Below are 20,197 nucleotides of genomic sequence, written 5' to 3' on the forward strand. Positions count from 1 at the left end.
CTTTCGCGAGTACTACTATTTTATGCTACTCTCTCTCTCTCTCACTAACTAACATTTCCGCCTTTCTATAATAAGCTGGTCTGGTCCATAATTGGGGATAATTAATCTAATCATAACTCACTTCTCTATCAAAAACCACCCAACATTTTAGGCGATTTTAATTAAGCAGCTCCTTGTTTTCGAACAGCGGTTTTGGTTTCGCAAAACCGCTTTCCTCACGGCTTACAATACCAGCTTCCTCGAAAACACAACCCTCACTTTCGTTTCGTTACTTTTCTTCACTCCAAGCTCCAATTAGTAAGTCATATATGTTCAACTCTCTCTCGATTTCTATCTCCTCTCGCTCTTGCTGTTTCTCTCTCTCTCTCTCTCTCTCTCTCTCTCTCTCTACTTTTTTGTATCTACTGTTTGATATTGTGATGAAATGTTGTTGTGGTGGAGAAATCAACGGCCGATTCTCCGCGTTCGTTCCGATCTCGGCTGGTTTTAGGCTCAGATCGCCGATTAATCTCAGATTGAGAACGTAGAGATTAGTGAATTTGAAGGAAAATTTCTGATTTGTATGTATCTGGTTTTTTGAGTTGCAGAGAGGAGAGAATGGGGAGAGGGAAGATTATGATTCGTAGGATCGATAATTCGACGAATAGGCAAGTGACTTTCTCTAAGAGAAGGAATGGATTGCTTAAGAAAGCAAAAGAGTTATCGATCCTCTGTGATGCGGAGATTGGGCTGATTATCTTCTCCACCACCGGAAAGCTCCATGATTTTTCAAGCACCAGGTTTTGCTATCTTCCTCCTTTAATTAATTGCATATTTTAACATATTTTCCACCTTTTTTTTACTATATATGTCTCGATTCTTATTATATATATATATATTATACCTACCAAAAACTCTGTGGCTGAAACATTAGGCAGGATACATTGTTTTTAATTACGCCTTTTTATGATCGTGGAAACGATTATGTGAGCTTGTTTTGTTCGATGACAAAACTGAACTATAAAGTGAGAGTAAATAAATTAAAGTACTTATTCAATATATAGATTAATTAGAGGAAAAGAAGAATTTTACTACTCCTGAGAGATCAGGTGCAGTATATCATGCATGCAGATTGCAGATGACAGTAATCTTTCATGTTTTAGAATATCTATGAACCATTTTGTTTATCAACGATTGGGGAATTCATAAAATAGATACACATATACACAGGGACGAAGCCAGGAATTTTATATTGGGGGCCCAAGTTTTAGGTATCGGTACAGTCGAAACTTGTTGCAGCATCGGCAATGGAGAGTTGTAAGAGATATAAATGAATAATGAGAGGAAATAAATTAATGAATGCGTACTAAGAAACTATATATAGATATGTTAGTCATGCTTAGAAAATAAGGTGCAAGTAAATAAGAAAATAAGACTAAAAATCAGATATTATGTAAATAAATAGCAGTCCGATTAAACCTCTTAAACATAAGAGTGTAAAAATAAAACGAAGACTCAAATGTAATTTCATATAGAAATCAATCGGAAGGATCTAATTAATTGCAAAGATTGTTAAAGTTGCAGGAGGAATCGAACTTGAGTCAATATGTGTACTGCCTTGGGGCCAAACCGTCTGCACTACTCGATTGCAATATAAATTGATAGGATATACATAGAAATAATTACATATGCTGGGGGGCCCAGTGGCCCCCCAGGCCCCATAATGGCTTCGTCACTGCATATACATATATAATACATGGTACACTAATACGTACTGTGTTTGCAATGGTTAGTGTGTTGAGAGAATGTAATACATAATTAACATATTAATCTCAAAAATAGCGAATGCATGATATGAGTAGGAGTACTAATTATTAATTATAAAGTACATAGTAGTACATTTTTCAGAAAAACCTTTACATTTTAAAAGGAGAAAATCTTCTAGTTGTATAGTACTCCACTTATCTATGTGCTTGTATGTGTGTTGGGACATTAAAGACGAGTTAATTAGATAATTTGGTCTTCTAATTCATACTCATATTAAACTTTTTTTTGTATATCCAACACTAATTTTACCAAAATTGGTGTTATTTGCTTAAGTTATACTTCCTCCGTTCCTTGTTTATAGATGCGTTTCTTTTCGGCACGAAGTTTAAAAATATTGTGTTAAATGGATGGTGAATAAAGTAAGAGAGATGATGAGATAATAATGTAAGAGAGATGATTACTTTTTGCCAAAAATAGAAATGACTCAATTAACATGAAACTTCCCTAAATAGTAAAATGACTTTATTAACATAGAACGGATCGAGTAATGGAGTACAATAGTAATTGCAATCACTTGTTAAAATTTGGTTTTGTCTAATATCACTAGTACTATTTGTTAAATAAATTAATAATTATGTGTATTTATTTAGATGATCATACGGTTGCCATTATTTTCTACAATTACTAATAAAAACGAGTTTGCTTACATTTGGCAACTATAACCACGTAAAGACATACTAGGGCACAAATGAATTGGAAAAAAATAATCTAAATTATTTGAGTGCACGTAAAACTGTGATGCAATTAGAGAAATAGGGATTGGAGGAGGTCAAATTTGCGAATGAGGAGCTGAGAATGAGAAGAAGATGATAGTCATATTTTTTTCTTACCAAACATCGAAACTGCTGCTGTATTTTGATGTTTTTGAAGATCATGCAATATTTTAAACTCGGTCCAAAAAACCTGGCCATTAACAAGTACATGTACATAGGTAACCATAAACAAGTACATGTACATAGGTAGGAGTATACTATAATATGGTTAAACAATAATGCGCCAGAGCTAATCAATGTAAATGTTAGATGCTCCCTCTATTCCATAGTAGCGGAATCATTTTGCTATTTTGATAGGTTTCTAGTAATAGAGCCATTTTCTTTTCTAGTAAAAATCAACATATTTTCTCTCTTACTTTTTTTTTCTTATCTTATTCTCTCTTTACCTCTCTACCCTTTTCATTTCTTACTTTATTCTTCGTTTACTTAACTTACTTAACACATTTTTTCTTAAATCGCGTGCCAAAAAGAAACGCTTCAACTACGGTAGAACGGAGGAAGCATAATATTCTTTAAAAAATAAAATATAATTAATCATATAAGTACACATATATAGTTACAATTTATAGTGGTTTAGCAACAATGTGATATTAATAGTAGTAAATGCCTTTAGGTGTCCAAATATACTTCAAATTGGATGTCTGTACTATGTTTTGGTTGTTTGGTTTATTGAATGAGATCAGATCATATTAATCTGATAAATGTGACTGGACTGGATTATTTGAATGATTAAGTCTTGATATTTGATATTATTTGATTGTGGTGTATGATATTAAAGGGTTATGTTTAGAATGCAAAAATAATAGAAAAAATTATTACTAATTTTAAGATCAGGGATTGAATCTATACTCTGACAATCAGTGCTTTTATCAATTTTATTCTAACCTTTTAAATTTATCAAATATGTCTCTAACCTGTAATAATTGTAGAAATTTATCCCAACCTTTTCAACTCACCGATTTTATCACAAACTTTTTAACTTGTATCAGTTTCTATTATTGAAATCCCAACGGTGGAATTGTGACGTTATGTGTCAGAACTCTGAAGAAGACTTATATAGTTATATGTACATGTGAATATTTTTTTATTTTATTTTTATTTTTATTTTGAATTAAAAATAATTCACTTACTTTGATACAAATTGAAAATATTTTAATGTAGTTGGTACGTTAAAATATATGGGACTAAATTGATGATAAAATTAATACTCCTACTTAATTTCCATGATTACAAAAGTTAATAACGATCGATCATTAACCCTAATTTTAATCAAGCGAGAGAATATTATTTGATCGCAAGTGTAATCGCAAAAACTTGCGTGCGGCAGTCACATATGTGCCAGTTGGGGCTCACGCCCCGAACCCGACTTGACTCGTGCCCCAAACTCACACCCGATTTGACCTAGTCAAAATTTCATTTAATTTTTTAAAAAACTCTCATTTGTTTTAAAGAAAAGACTCATTTACATAATATAGCTCTTGTTTTTTGCTTTTACACGTCTCATTTGGTTTTGAACAAAATCATTTTTATATTCACTTAGATTACTCGTGCTTAATCAACGTAGCATTTTTCTCTGAAAAAAGTTTCATTTATACTATCAAAGTTTTATTTTCTCTTAAAAATGTTATATGTATGAAATTAATACTAGTACAACATAACATGTGCATAATCTCATTTGCTTTGAAGCAAAAGTTCCGTATACATAATGTTACTGATACATTAAAACAATGGTGAATCAGACGGGTCAGGTCGATTCAACCCAGAGTCAAACCAGGTTGATCTTGTCGCATCTATGCAGCTGCCGCACACAAGTCTTGTGCCCCATATTTGGTTGGTGAGAGAAAGATGAGAAACCTAATTAAACTTGATACAGTTATAAAATATATAAAAATAAAAATCAACTTGTCACTTTTAAGAAGACCAACAATATTAGAAGAAAAATTTCTAGTATAAAAGTGACGAGATGATTTGTTTCTTAATTCGCTGTATAATTTATCTGTAAACTAACTGCATGGCTTTATATAGTGCCTCTATTCACAACTTTTTGCAATGATTCTCTCAGTTAAAAATTCATAAATATCTAATGAAATTGTTTTGCGACTCATTAAATTCTCATCTTAAAAAATAAATTGAACTCTTAAATGTTAAATCAATAATATTTGAATAAACATGACCAGGAGTCGGGACTGTGTATAATAATAACTACAAGCATGTCATACCATGAATCTCCTCAAAGAAAGTGCTCCGTTTCCATCACAATTTAATGCCCTCTCCATTTATAAAAAAAATTGTTTTAAAAGCGTAATAAAATGAACAGTTGTGTGTGGATAGAATATGGATCACACTTGAAATTGTGATATTGAAGCAAATAGTTTTATAGACGGATGAAACATTATTTATTTGAAATCCACAAACTCTCACCCAGCAAGCGGATTCATCTTTTGGACACCAGAAGTTGATCTTCAAGATATTTTGTTAATTTTGTGATAATTTTTGCATTATGAGTAGTGAAGCCAATTTTTGTCAAATATCAATAGTGTACGATTTAAAATGTGATTTACTCATCATTGTATATATGTATATACTCACGCATTGATAACATAATGGACACTGATGGGATACGAACTAAACAACTAAACAATAATTGCGAGCCCAATAGCAGTGACGGCCCATCAGCCCAAAACCCAAGAAAGAGTATCAGTTCGGCACAACCAAAGAGTTCGGTCACAGCCTATAGCTCGGTAAAAGCCGACCAATCGAGCTCAACTCTCAGATCGGCAAAAGCTGATCGGCAAAGTTCAGCAGTTCGGTCTCAGTATTCGACCGAACAAGGAGATAGTGGACCCATGCAGGATCTCCACGACCTCCATTACACCCACGATCTATTTAGTGGTATTAAGCAGTTATCAACCCCCCTACCAGGGCTGCAAACCACGATCTTAGTTCGAATGTATAAATAGAACTTAGATCAGATAGACCAGGGTTAAGTTCTCTAGATCCTGAATCTCATATAGCAAATCAGTATTGTAATCTGTAAGCTAGATCAAGCAATACAAATTTGCCCTCTATTCTTCCCGTGGACGTAGATTTACCTCAGTAAATCGAACCACGTAATTTTCAGTGTTGTGATCTTCATTTATTACTTGCATTTATTCCCATCAAAAATTCGCTAAATCATCACTGGCGCCGTCTGTGGGAAAACAGAAAACCAAAACTGTGATAAAAGCGAGTTTTTGATCCTCTTCCACCAAAAAATGCGTACCAGATCACATAATACCCATACTTCCGTCCGTGATGAACGTGAGGAAGCTAGTCCAGCCCGTAGGTCTGGAAAACAGCCTCTGGAGAAATCTGCCTCCAGTTCTCACGGTGAAAGAACAAACCACTCAAAAAGTCATCGCACCGAGCCTCCCCAACAGCTCGATTTGAATGAGGCTGTCAAGTTGTTCTTGGCTGAGAAGCAGGATGAGTTCTTAACATTCCTGCAAAAGAGCCAGAAGCCGGAGAAGAAAACGGCGGATCCTCCCTCCCCCTCCAGACATGAAAGTCACTACCGCAGTAGTGTCGTATCTTCCAGGAGAAAGAATCCTCACCACCGATATGTTCCTTCTCCTCCTTGTTACCGAAATCACAGGAGAACTCCATCTCCACCATACCGTAGAGATGTCGGATTCGCTATGTATGGAGCGCTGAAGACTCCATTTTCGGATGATATCACCAGAACTCCGTTGCCACAGAATTACCGAACTCCGTCAGTGACTTATGACGGGTTAGTGGATCCTCATGATTTCCTGGGACGCTATCAGTATAATATGGCGAACCAAGGTCTCAATGAGGTTCATATGTGTAAGCTGTTTCCCGAGCTGCTCATCGGGAACGCAAGAAGGTGGTTTGATAGCCTCCCTCAAGGCAGCATTAGATCTTACAGAGATCTAATGGATGCTTTTCATAGGAGGTTCTTCCAGAAAGCTGAAACCCGAATCACTTCGGCTCAGCTGCTTTCTATACGTCAAGGTCGCGATGAAAAGATTAGCGACTTCATGACAAGATTCCACAAGGAATGCCTACAAGTAGATGATCTCAATGATCTACTTGTCATTTCGGCATTCCAAAATGGAATTCTGCCAGGAGCTCTCTACAGAAAGCTCGTTGAATGCAGTCCGCAAACAGCTCAAGAGATGTGGGACATTGCGGACCAGTTTTCTCGTGCTGATGAGGCAGACCGTCGAAAACGGTCTTTAGACAGCTCTTCCAGAGGAGACAAGAGGAAGCCCGATCATAGCGATCAGGGACATCCTCGCCGAACTCCTTTTGAAAGAATTCAAAGGGCACCGGTACAAGACAGATTGGGACCACGTCTCAATCCTGAGAAACCACCCGCTCAGTTCGTACCATTGAACAAGTTGAGAGCGGAAATTTTCGAACTGCATTCTGATATGTTCGAAAAACCAAAGCCGATGACGAAATCGGCCACGCGCCGAAGTCAGGATAAATATTGCTCCTTCCATCAAGACCACGGTCACGATACCGAGGAGTGCCGAAATTTGGCAGCAGATATTGATGTTCTTGTGAAAGCAGGGACGTTAAAAAAATACCAAAGCAAGCCGCCGAAAAAGAATAAGAAACAGAGAAGTGCGAACTGCGCTCCTCAGGATCCTAAAAGGCAACAGGATCCCGAAGACGATGACGAGCCGCAATATGATGGAGTAATCCAGACTATTGACGCTCTCCCAGCCGGGAAGACTAAATCGTCTCTAAAATCAGAGCGCAGAGGCTTCAATCGAGAGGAGCCAACACATAAAAGGCTGAAGAAGGAGGAAGTAATTACATTTTCAGATGCAGATCCCGTCCCGGCCATTTCTCCTCATCAAGACGCTATTGTCATTCAAGCTGGAGTGGCAAACAAACTGATCCACAGAGTGTTTGTGGATAAAGAATGTTTTGATAAACTGGAAGTGGATCCAGCTCGGCTCAGTCCGGCCCCACTTCCTCTGAAAAGTTTCGCCCAGGAGGACACTCGCCCTGAAGGTATTATCAGCCTTCCGATTACGGTAGGAAGAGCGCCTACTAGCTCCAGTACGGTGATCGAATTTTTTGTGGTAAAAGCTCGATCCCCGTATAACATTATACTGGGAAGAGACTGGCTCAACACAGTTCGGGCCATTTGCTCTACTTATCACCTCACAATCAAGATTCCCACTAAAGGAGGGATAGCAGTCATCCGAGGTGATCAAAAGAGAGCAAAAGAATGTTTGCAGATTGCGCTTAAAAGTGCCGAACAATCAGATCGGCACCATCAAGCATAGCAATCACAGCAGCCGGAGTCAGAGGCAGGCGAAATGAACGAAGTCACACCGGAGCCGAACTCGATGAAAGTTCAGTTATACGAAGATGATCCATCCAGAACGGTCAAGATCGGTTTCGCGGGAACACCTCTACTCCGGGAAAAGACCATCCAGCTCCTCAAAGAGTACAAAGATGTCTTTGCGTGGTCTCCGTTGGACATGACTGGAGTGTCTCCCGAGGTAATTACACATCGGTTAAATATTGATCCTTCAGTCCGGCCTATAAAACATAAGCAAAGACTCTTTGCGGCAGAAAGAAATCAAGTCATCCATGACGAAGTCCGCCAATTACTGAAAGCGGATGTATTATTTGAAGTAAAATATCCTTCTTGGGTGGCCAATCCTGTGATGATCAAGAAAAAAGAAGGAGGATGGCGGATGTGCATAGATTTTACGGATCTAAATAAGCACTGTCCTAAAGATTGCTACCCCCTTCCCAACATAGATAAAAAAATAGAAGCTCTGATAGGCTTCGAAATTTTCTGTTTTCTTGATTTGTATAAAGGATACCACCAAGTTTTAATGGATGAGAATGATGCTTCAAAAACGGCTTTCATTACTGACTTCGGTATTTTTGCTTATAAAAAGATGCCATTTGGTTTAAAGAATGCCAGAGCCACATATCAAAGGATGGTAGATAAGCTATTTCGGCACCTGATCGGAAAAGAGGTTGAAGTATATGTTGACGACATAGTTGTTAAAAGCAGAAGCACTTCGGAGTACGAAAACAATCTCAAATCCACTCTCGACGTGCTCAAAAAAGCCAACCTCAAACTCAATCCCCAAAAATGTACCTTTTTGGTAGATTCGGGAAAATTTCTGGGTTGTTGGGTTTCAAAGGAAGGACTCAAGGCAAATCCCCTAAAGGTTCAAGTTGTTCAGAACATGGCAATGCCGAAGTCCATACATGATGTGCAAAGGCTAACTGGATGTCTAGCCGCACTGAATAGATTCCTTTCCCAAGCAGCCGAAAAGCAAATGCCGTTCTTCAATGTTTTGAAGAAGGCACCAAAGTTTGACTGGGGAGCCGAACAGAAAAAGGCTTTTGACGAACTCAAAAGTTATTTAACCGAACTTCCTACTCTCTCTGCTCCAACAGATGCCGAAGTGATATTCTTATATTTAGCAGCATCAGATCAAACCATTAGCGCGGTGCTTGTACGAGAAGAAGGCCTAAAACAGCGTCCTATCTACTTTACAAGCCGAGCATTAAGAGGTCCCGAAACAAGGTATCAACCTCTGGAAAAAATTGCTCTGGCATTAGTAAATGCAGCAAGGAGACTGCGGCCATATTTCTATGCTCACAAAGTATGCGTCTTAACCGATCTTCCACTTCGGCAAGTTTTGACTAAGCCAGAAGCATCAGGCAGAATTGCCAAGTGGGCCATAGAGTTGGGAGAACATTCAATAGAATATCTACCTCGGAAAGCCATCAAGGGACAAGCCTTGGCAGATTTTCTTGTAGAGGCAAAGTTCGATCAGGCAATCCCTATTATTGCCGAACAGAAAAATCCTACCAATGATGAACTAACACAGCCCCAGAAACCCGAAGTAGAGCCGCCGGACTGTTGGATTGGATTCGTAGATGGAGCTTCGAATAAGACAGGAAGTGGAGCTGGTATTCTACTTATCGCTCCCGACGGACACGAAGTAACTTATTCACTTCGGTTCTTATTCCCAACCACTAATAACGAAGCCGAATACGAAGCCCTTCTTGCCGGACTTCAGTTAGCGCAACGTCTACTTGTCAAATCTCTCAAAATTCATTGTGATTCACAAGTCATAGTGAATCACATGCTGGGTACAAGTGAAGCCCGTGGTGAAAGGATGAAAAAATACTTGGACAAAGCGCAAAGTATTAGCCGAAATTTCTCTTATTTTCGGATAATCCGCATTCCCAGAGCGGGAAATAGCCGAGCAGATACTTTAAGTAAGTTGGCCTCATATCCGAGCTCAAAGGTGGAGGAATTACCGCACAGAAGCATTGATGAAGCTGAAGTACACTCAGTAACCAGTTCACCAAACTGGATGACGCCAATATTAAAGTATCTAGATCAAGGACAACTGCCCGAGGATAAGAGAGAAGCAAGGAAAATCACATGCCGAGCACGTCAGTATGAACTTCATGAAGGAGTCCTATATAGAAAGTCCTACCTTCAACCGTTATTGCGATGTGTAGGACCAGAAGAGACGGATTACATCCTTAGAGAAGTTCATGAAGGATCTTGCGGTAGCCACATCGGAGCTAGAGCATTAGCTAAAAAAGTTCTGAGATTGGGATATTATTGGCCAACTTTGGTACAAGAAGCAGTACAGCTAGTTAAGAAATGTACGAAATGCCAAATCCATGCAAATATCCCAAGGACGCCGCAGACTGATCTATGTGCTATGCAAAGCCCTTGGCCTTTTATGCAATGGGGCATAGACATAGTAGGACCACTACCACAAGCTCCCCGGCAAATGAAATTCTTGATCGTTGCCGTGGATTACTTCACAAAGTGGGTGGAGGCTGAACCATTAGCTACGATAACAAGCTCAAAGGCATTAGATTTTGTCTGGAAGAACATAGTTTGCCGATTTGGCATACCCCATATCCTCATTTCAGATAATGGGACTCAGTTTACTGACAAAACATTCAAGAATTGGTGCCAAGAGTTGAATATTCAACAGCGGTTCACTTCAGTCTCTCACCCACAAGCAAACGGACAAACGGAAGTAACAAACCGTACTTTGGTGAAAGGATTAAAAACTCGGTTAGAACAAGTCAAAGGACAATGGGTAGAAAATCTTCCTCAAGTCCTATGGTCTTACCGAACTACACCAAAAACCTCCAACGGTGAAACTCCGTACAGTCTAGTGTACGGCACTGAAGCCGTAATTCCGATTGAGATCGGCATACCCAGCCCCCGAACCCTTAATTTCTCAACAGAACTGAATGACGACGGACTGAGAGCCGAACTAGATCTTGCCGAAGAAAGAAGAGAATTGGCCTTCATAAAAGAAGCCAAGTACAAGGAGCAAGTAACCCGGTATTATAACCAAAGGGTGAAAAAGCTGCAGTTTCAAGTGGGAGATCTCGTATTGAGAAACAATGAAGTAAGCCGAGCAGAAAAGCTGGGCAAACTTGAACCCACATAGGAAGGTCCGTATCGGGTGTCAGAAGTCCTGGGAAAAGGGTCTTATAAATTAACTCACATGTCAGTAGAACAAGTACCCCGAACATGGCATATTTCCAACCTCAAGAAGTTCTATTTGTAAGAGACAAGGTCCGGTCAGTCTTGTGTCTAGTTCGGTCCTAGGGTTATGTGCTTTCATATTTTTGATGGGAATAAATGCAAGTAATAAATGAAGATCACAACACTGAAAATTACGTGGTTCGATTTACTGAGGTAAATCTACGTCCACGGGAAGAATAGAGGGCAAATTTGTATTGCTTGATCTAGCTTACAGATTACAATACTGATTTGCTATATGAGATTCAGGATCTAGAGAACTTAACCCTGGTCTATCTGATCTAAGTTCTATTTATACATTCGAACTAAGATCGTGGTTTGCAGCCCTGGTAGGGGGGTTGATAACTGCTTAATACCACTAAATAGATCGTGGGTGTAATGGAGGTCGTGGAGATCCTGCATGGGTCCACTATCTCCTTGTTCGGTCGAATACTGAGACCGAACTGCTGAACTTTGCCGATCAGCTTTTGCCGATCTGAGAGTTGAGCTCGATTGGTCGACTTTTACCGAGCTATAGGCTGTGACCGAACTCTTTGGTTGTGCCGAACTGATACTCTTTCTTGGGTTTTGGGCTGATGGGCCGTCACTGCTATTGGGCTCGCAATTATTGTTTAGTTGTGTAGTTCGTATCCCATCACCACCCCCCGAAAAGCGAAGTGAATCACTTCGGCATTTTGGATAAGTGTAAGGGGGAGGCTGACGTCAGGGGACGTGCTCTGCACGTGTCTGCATTAATTGTGACAGCAAATCCGGCCAGAGAATCCAGAAAAAGTGGGATTTGAAACGGTGCGACGAATTTGAAACGCCTCTGCGAATCTGATAAATATTTCCTTTCTTCATCATTGGAACACTTTTGCGATTATTTCTTCTGCATTCTCTCTCTTTTTCGTAAAATTTTCTTCCGCTTCTTCAAGAATTTCTTCAGAGACTTTCGACCATCAAAGAGTAAGAATCATGTCTTCTTCTTCTGAAACTGTTTCTGAATCAGGTAGTGGTAGGAAGGGGGGTAAGGGATCTTCTGGCCGGAAAAAGTCCGGGGAGAAGACGGTAGAATATTTTCACAGCATTTTGAGTAAGGATACTGTGATATCCTTACACAGAAAATATTTTCTTCCTGGGGGGTTAGTGGTGATTCCCGACGACACTCATAGGGCTAACTCGCCGCCGGAGGGTTATGCCACCGTTTACGAAGCCTGCTTAGAATGCGGGCTTCGTTTCCCTCTTCCCCCCGCCTTTGTAGAGCTTCTTGATTTTTTCCAACTTCCTTTAGGTCAGGTGACTCCAAATTCTTGGAGGCACTTATCGGCCTTTGCTGCCGAGCTGCGTAGACTAGAAAAGGATCTGTCTCTGAGGGCAATCCTTAATTTCTTTCAGTTTAAGAGAAAGGGATCCTGGTTTTACTTGATCCCTTTACAGCCCTTTAGAGCCTTCTGTAAAACCAAATGGCCGATGTGGAAAAATCGCTTCTTTTTTTACAATAGGACAGCGGCTCCGGACTTTTCCTGGAGAGGGCCGAAGTCCGTAATTCCTCATCCTCGGGTAGAACCGTTGGACGAGCTCGAGGGCGGGCTCAATAAGATTCCCATGATTAGGAAACATTATTTGGAATCTGAGCTCGTCAAGGGTGACTTCGTGTTCGACTCCTCGTCTTCGGACGAAGAGACTGGGGGTGAGGATTTCTTTTTTATGCTTTACTGCTTTAGCGGCGAAAACTAACTTTGTTTTCTTGCTTTTTGGCAGTGAACATGCTAAGCAAGCTTGGTCGCAAATCCTCCGAATCAAAGGAGCCGGAGAAACAGAAAACCACCAGCTCGGCGTCTGATGCCGAGAAGAATCCGAAGAGGCAGAAGACCTCTTCGAGTCAGTCTTCGGATCCAAAAAAGCCGGGATCGATCTCGGCAAGGGGGAAGGCGAAGACTCAGAAACCCCCAAAAGCGCCAGAGAGACATTGTCCAGGGGGGTTATGGATCAGGAGTGGTTACGGCCACTTCGGAACATATCTCTGAGCCATTTTTATGGCCAAAGGACTTTGTAGAGGTGAATTTTCTTCTTGATTTTCTGGCTTTGCTTCTTTCCTATATTTTTTTTGTGGCCCCTCTGTTGACTTTTTCCTTTTTCCATTTTCAGAGGAACAATATGCTCTGCAAACTCGTCACAGTTGAACTCTCTAAAGCGTCCAGCGATTATGATGAGATGCAGAGGAATTTGAATGCTGCTCGTCACCAGGCCGAACAGGCTCGGGCAGACTTTGAGAGGGCAAGGGCCGCTATGATCTCGGCTCAGGATGAAGCCCAGCGTGCCAAAGACCAGCTCATCATCCAGAGAGAGCGGTCGAAACAGAGGGAGGCGGCTGCCGTGGTTGCTCAGGGGGAGGCTCTCCGTGTTTACACGGAGAAACTCTTTTGAGCAATCAATTTTCGGCCCTTATCGGTGATCTGCTGAAATTGATGACCGATAATGTTGAGCAGGAACCCGAAGTCGTCTTGCCGCTGTATGGCCGAGAGATTGCAGCGCGTCTCCAGAGTCTGCCGCTCCTTGAGGAGCTTGCGTCTTCATCGGTCCTGCTTTCTGCTGAACGAGTCCGTAATTGCCGTGCTGACCGTGACGAGAACATGGAGGCCATCTTTGCCTCCTTGGGGCCTGTTTCACCCGCTTCAATTTTCAAAGAAGAGGGTGAGCAGGAAAATGAGGCCGGCAAGGAGACCGAGCAGAAGGATCAGCAGACCGGCGACGGGCACGCGAGCAAGAGGTGCAGCAGATCGGCGATGGGGACGCCGAGCAGGAGGGAGGGAGGAGGGAGGCCGAGGCTGAGACCGAGGTCGACAAGGAGAAAGAAGCTGAAACCCACAGGGAAGCCGGAGACGAAACTGGCGGAGTATGATTTCGTCTCCCTTCTCTTAGTTTAGTTTCTTTCTTTCTATTTGTAAAATGGCCTTGAAGCCCTCCTTGTGTAAATTTTTTCTTGTGAATGAAAAAAATTCTTCTTTCTACACTCGTGTCTTCCTTATAGCTTTTCTTAATCTCTTTTACTCCTATTGTGGTTTACTGCCTGCTCGGTAAACTGAAATGCCGAACTGACATAGCTGCTTCGTATTCTTAACTCTAAGGAGCTGGAGGTACTTCACTGGAAGCGGCTATACTCTTTGGCTTTAAATGAAGCTGAGAAAAAAGCTATAGATGACCAAATGAAGTATGATGAACTCTTGGCTCGTTTAGTGGAGCTGGAGTCCAACAATAAGGACTTAGAGTCCATAAAGAAAGATCTGGAGGCCGAGCTGAATACTGTCATCGCTGAGAGGACTGCATATGAAGATTTCATCTGCGGGCGCGGGGGAATGACTATATCTGAAGTTCAGAATCAAGTTGATGAACTGTGGGAGAAGCTTCATGTACTCCGGAAGAACAATGTGCTGGAGAGCTCGGCTTGCCAGCAAGTTGTGAAATCATTGCGGCGGCGCTTGGCTTCTCTGTACGACATCATTCTTTCCCGGCGTCCCTCAATCGAGAGATTCCTTAGCCGTTTCCCGCTAACAGATGCTCACACTCCAACTCAAACCTCTAATCCACTTACTCAAAATTCTACTCCAAATCAGCAACGGACTCAGGAGCAACCGGAAACGTCAAGACAAGAACGCCCTGAAGTTCGTAGAGGAGTTGTGAATATGAGTGAGCAAGATCAGCGACTGCTTCGTGAAGAGACTCTTCGCCGCCGAGGTGCTAGAACTTCCCGGACTCAGGGAAGAGGCGGTAGGTCGATCAGAGCATCTCGTCCACCTACTTATTCTTCAACTGCTCGGAACGCCCGAACTCAGCATCATGAGGATTTTTTCGGATAGGTGGCTCAACTTTAGCAATCGTAGACAGTAGAATAGTCCTTTGTAATGGTGTAACGCATTCTCGTAGGGCAGCGGAATTGTATGCCCAACAAGACTTAGTAAATGAAATTTTTTCATTTCGCTTCTATCACTGCGTATTTACAGTTCAGCGATTTTTTATTTCATTTATTGTACTCGTCCTCGGTCTTATGAAGTAAACTCTTTTTTGACCGGACTTAGTTAGTGTCCTTATTTGGCGAGTTTTATCGCTTGGATTGGACTTTCCCTAGTTAACCGGAATGGTTTTCGGCTTATTGCAGTTCGTTTCAGACGAATTGCTTGTTTCTTAAGCTGAATTGTGGAATCTTGTATCTTCCTTAGAAGCTTGGACTCACAATTGTCTTTAATACATGATCTAAAAAAAGGGGATCAGCCTTTAAGGAACAATATACCTTAGTAACATTTATAAGAGACAAAACGCACATAGAGAGACAAAAAAAAAAGGACGAAAAAGATTTTAATCTTTTAAAAAACGACAAGTATAAAGAACAATAAAAATATGAAAGCACATAACCCTAGGACCGAACTAGACACAAGACTGACCGGACCTTGTCTATTACAAATAGAACTTCTTGAGGTTGGAAATATGCCACGTTCGGGGTACTTGTTCTCCTGACATGTGAGTTAATTTATAAGACCCTTTTCCCAGGACTTCTGACACCCGATACGGACATTCCCATGTGGGTTCAAGTTTGCCCAGCTTTTCTGCTCGGCTTACTTCATTGTTTCTCAATACGAGATCTCCCACTTGAAACTGCAGCTTTTTCACCTTTTGGTTATAATACCGGGTTACTTGCTCCTTGTACTTGGCTTCTTTTATGAAGGCCAATTCTCTTCTTTCTTCGGCAAGATCTAGTTCGGCTCTCAGTCCGTCGTCATTCAGTTCTGTTGAGAAATTAAGGGTTCGGGGGCTGGGTATGCCGATCTCAACCGGAATTACGGCTTCAGTGCCGTACACTAGACTGTACGGAGTTTCACCGTTGGAGGTTTTTGGTGGAGTTCGGTAAGACCATAGGACTTGAGGAAGATTTTCTACCCATTGTCCTTTGGCTTGTTCTAACCGAGTTCTTAATCCTTTCACCAAAGTACGGTTTGTTACTTCCGTTTGTCCGTTTGCTTGTGGGTGAGAGACTGAAGTGAACCGCTGTTGAATATTCAACTCTTGGCACCAATTCTTGAATGTTTTGTCAGTAAACTGAGTCCCATTATCTGAAATGAGGATATGGGGTACGCCAAATCGGCAAACTATGTTCTTCTAGACAAAATCTAATGCCTTTGAGCTTGTTATCGTAGCTAATGGTTCAGCCTCCACCCACTTTGTGAAGTAATCCACGGCAACGATCAAGAATTTCATTTGCCGGGGAGCTTGTGGTAGTGGTCCTACTATGTCTATGCCCCATTGCATAAAAGGCCAAGGGCTTTGCATAGCACATAGATCAGTCTGCGGCGTCCTTGGGATATTTGCATGGATTTGGCATTTCGTACATTTCTTAACTAGCTGTACTGCTTCTTGTACCAAAGTTGGCCAATAATATCCCAATCTCAGAACTTTTTTAGCTAATGCTCTAGCTCCGATGTGGCTACCGCAAGATCCTTCATGAACTTCTCTAAGGATGTAATCCGTCTCTTCTGGTCCTACACATCGTAATAACGGTTGAAGGTAGGACTTTCTATATAGGACTCCTTCATGAAGTTCATACCGACGTGCTCGGCATGTGATTTTCCTTGCTTCTCTCTTATCCTCGGGCAGTTGTCCTTGATCTAGATACTTTAATATTGGCGTCATCCGGTTTGGTGAACTGGTTACTGAGTGTACTTCAGCTTCATCAATGCTTCTGTGCGGTAATTCCTCCACCTTTGAGCTCGGATATGAGGCCAACTTACTTAAAGTATCTGCTCGGCTATTTCCCGCTCTGGGAATGCGGATTATCCGAAAATAAGAGAAATTTCGGCTAATACTTTGCGCTTTGTCCAAGTATTTTTTCATCCTTTCACCACGGGCTTCACTTGTACCCAGCATGTGATTCACTATGACTTGTGAATCACAATGAATTTTGAGAGATTTGACAAGTAGACGTTGCGCTAACTGAAGTCCGGCAAGAAGGGCTTCGTATTCGGCTTCGTTATTAGTGGTTGGGAATAAGAACCGAAGTGAATAGGTTTGAGTTGGAGTGTGAGCATCTGTTAGCGGGAAACGGCTAAGGAATCTCTCGATTGAGGGACGCCGGGAAAGAATGATGTCGTACAGAGAAGCCAAGCGCCGCAATGATTTCACAACTTGTTGGCAAGCCGAGCTCTCCAGCACATTGTTCTTCCGGAGTACATGAGACCATCCACAACGCGTCTCGCGCCGGGCTCGCGTCTCGTCTCGGAGAGACGAGACCCCCGCGAGACGCATTGCAGCGGCCATCTCGTCTCCAGCTCGCGACCGGCTCGTCGCGTAGCTCGTCTCGGAGAGACACGAGACGAGCTGTCTCGCCACGCGCCCGAGACACGTGGCACGTCCCCATGCGTGCGTGACGCCCACTCGCTGGCCCGCGAGTGGGCGTCGTCACTGATGACGCAATAATTCATTTTTTTTTAAAAAAAAATCAATTTTTAATAAAAATTTTTTTTTTTTTTTTCAAACGGTAATATTACCGTTAAATATTTATTTTCATTTTTTAAATTTTTAATTTTTTTACTCTATAAATAATTCTATTCCATACTCATTTCAAACACAAACACACATCTATTCCTCTCAAATCCTCTCTATCACTCCAATTTCCATCTTCAATCAACTCAAACAAATGGATCCTTTTGAGCAAATGCGTCAATTAATGGAACAATCACTCGAAGAAGATCGACGACGAGAGGCGGAGGAAGCCGCACCACCCCCACGACGCTCCCGGAAGTACATCAATCGGAACCGGGAGGAAGCCGCCGCACGGTTAGTACGCGACTACTTCTGCGATAACCCGATTTGGGGAGATACCTATTTCCGTCGCCGTTTCCGCATGCGGAAACCGCTATTTCTCCACATAGCGAATACTTTGGCGGCCAGGGAGGAGTTCTTCCGAGAAGGGTTCGACGCGGTCGGTCGTCCCAGCCACACGACGCTGCAGAAATGTACTGCAGCCATCCGGCAGCTTGCGACTGGACAAACGGCCGACATATTCGACGAATACCTGCACATCGGAGACAGTACTGGGCGCTTGTGCTTGCTCAACTTCTGCAGAGGCGTCCGGGCAGCCTTCAGTGACGAATTTCTCCGGAGGCCAACCACGGAGGATTGTCAGTTCCTCCTCAACCTGCACGAACAAGTGCACGGATTCCCCGGGATGCTTGGCAGTGTCGATTGCATGCACTGGCAATGGAAGAATTGCCCGGTGGCTTGGAGGGGTTCCTACACGAGCGGCCACAAAGGCACCCACCCAACCGTTGTACTCGAGGCCGTTGCCGACTACCGACTTTGGATCTGGCACGCGTACTTCGGGGTCCCTGGCTCGAACAACGACGTAAACGTGCTCCAACAGTCCGACCTCTTTACCGAAGTTTTGGATGGTAAAGCGCCGGCCATCAACTTCGTCGCCAACAACCGACGGTATAAAATGGGGTACTATCTCGCCGACGGCATCTACCCGAAGTGGCCGACCTTCGTGAAGACGTGCGGCAGGCCAGCGAACCCAAAGCAGGCTCTTTTTGCGCAGAAGCAGGAGGCTGCGCGCAAGGATGTGGAGAGGGCGTTCGGGGTTCTCCAAGCGCGCTTCAACATCATCAAAGCCCCGGCTCGTTCGTGGTTCATGGAGAGCATGGTCGACATCATGTATACGTGCATAATCTTGCACAACATGATTGTCCGAGACGAAGGACCCGATGCCGGAAATTGGTTCGACCCCGAATCCCCCGGAAGCTCAACTGCAAGTAGTCCGCCGCGAAGTGGAGCGCATCCATCTATACAAGAACGGTTGGCTATTCGGGCAAGGACACGCGACTCTAGCGCCCACACCCAACTCCAAGAGGATCTAATTGAGCACATTTGGGAAAACTTTGGCGGAGAATATTAAATTATGTCATTTTTATTTTTTTAGAATTTTAATTATGTCTTCGCTTTTTTAATGTTAAGTTGTAATATTGTTTTAATTTTAATAAAGTGTGTTTGTTTAAATTGAATTGGGTTTTAAAAAAAATTATAAATTAAATTGAATGAATAGTAATTAAGAGACGGTATAGAGACGGTTAAGAGACGGAGCGTTGCAGCCTCCGTCTCTTAGTTAAGAGATGGAGGAAAAAAGGACAGTGGGGCCCTCAAATAGTGCTCAAATAGTAGTTAAGAGACAGTTTAAGAGACGGTATAGAGACAGCGTTGTGGATGGCCTGAAGCTTCTCCCACAGTTCATCAACTTGATTCTGAACTTCAGATATAGTCATTCCCCCGCGCCCGCAGATGAAATCTTCATATGCAGTCCTCTCAGCGATGACAGTATTCAGCTCGGCCTCCAGATCTTTCTTTATGCACTCTAAATCCTTATTGTTGGACTCCAGCTCCACTAAACGAGCCAAGAGTTCATCATACTTCATCTGGTCATCTATAGCTTTTTTCTCAGCTTCATTTAAAGCCAAATAGTATAGCCGCTTCCAGTGAAGTACCTCCAGCTCCTTAGAGTTAAGAATACGAAGCAGCTATGTCAGTTCGGCATTTCAGTTTACCGAGCAGGCAGTAAACCACAATAGGAGTAAAAGAGATTAAGAAAAGCTATAAGGAAGACACGAGTGTAGAAAGAAGAATTTTTTTCATTCACAAGAAAAAATTTACACAAGGAGGGCTTCAAGGCCATTTTACAAATAGAAAGAAAGAAACTAAACTAAGAGAAGGGAGACGAAATCATACTCCGCCAGTTTCGTCTCCGGCTTCCCTGTGGGTTTCAGCTTCTTTCTCCTTGTCGACCTCGGTCTCAGCCTCAGCCTCCCTCCTCCCTCCCTCCTGCTCGGCGCCACCATCGCCGATCTGCTGCACCTCTTGCTCGGCGTGCCCGTCGCCGGTCTGCTGATCCTTCTGCTCGGTCTCCTTGCCGGCCTCATTTTCCTGCTCACCCTCTTCTTTGAAAATTGAAGCGGGTGAAACAGGCCCCAAGGAGGCAAAGATGGCCTCCATGTTCTCGTCACGGTCAGCACGGCAATTACGG

General features: G+C 42.3%; 1 protein-coding gene and 1 long non-coding RNA gene across 2 annotated transcripts in view; one reads left to right on the top strand and one right to left on the bottom strand.

The window, feature by feature from the left end:
• Positions 1–20,197, top strand: part of LOC121745044 (MADS-box transcription factor 23-like) — a 26,949-nt gene continuing 6,752 nt past the window's right edge. The window contains exons 1-2 of the mRNA XM_042138803.1: positions 1–297; positions 588–779. Of these exons, the coding sequence (XP_041994737.1) occupies positions 598–779 (182 nt within the window). The 5' untranslated portion in view covers positions 1–297; positions 588–597. The remainder of the gene's footprint in view (positions 298–587; positions 780–20,197) is intronic.
• LOC121745045 overlaps positions 4,146–20,197 on the bottom strand; it is a 24,933-nt gene continuing 8,881 nt past the window's right edge. Inside the window, exon 8 of the long non-coding RNA XR_006038761.1 lies at positions 4,146–4,433. This is a non-coding gene — a long non-coding RNA (uncharacterized LOC121745045). The remainder of the gene's footprint in view (positions 4,434–20,197) is intronic.

This window comes from Salvia splendens, chromosome 8, assembly GCF_004379255.2.
Source record: "Salvia splendens isolate huo1 chromosome 8, SspV2, whole genome shotgun sequence".
Taxonomy (NCBI): domain Eukaryota; kingdom Viridiplantae; phylum Streptophyta; class Magnoliopsida; order Lamiales; family Lamiaceae; genus Salvia; species Salvia splendens.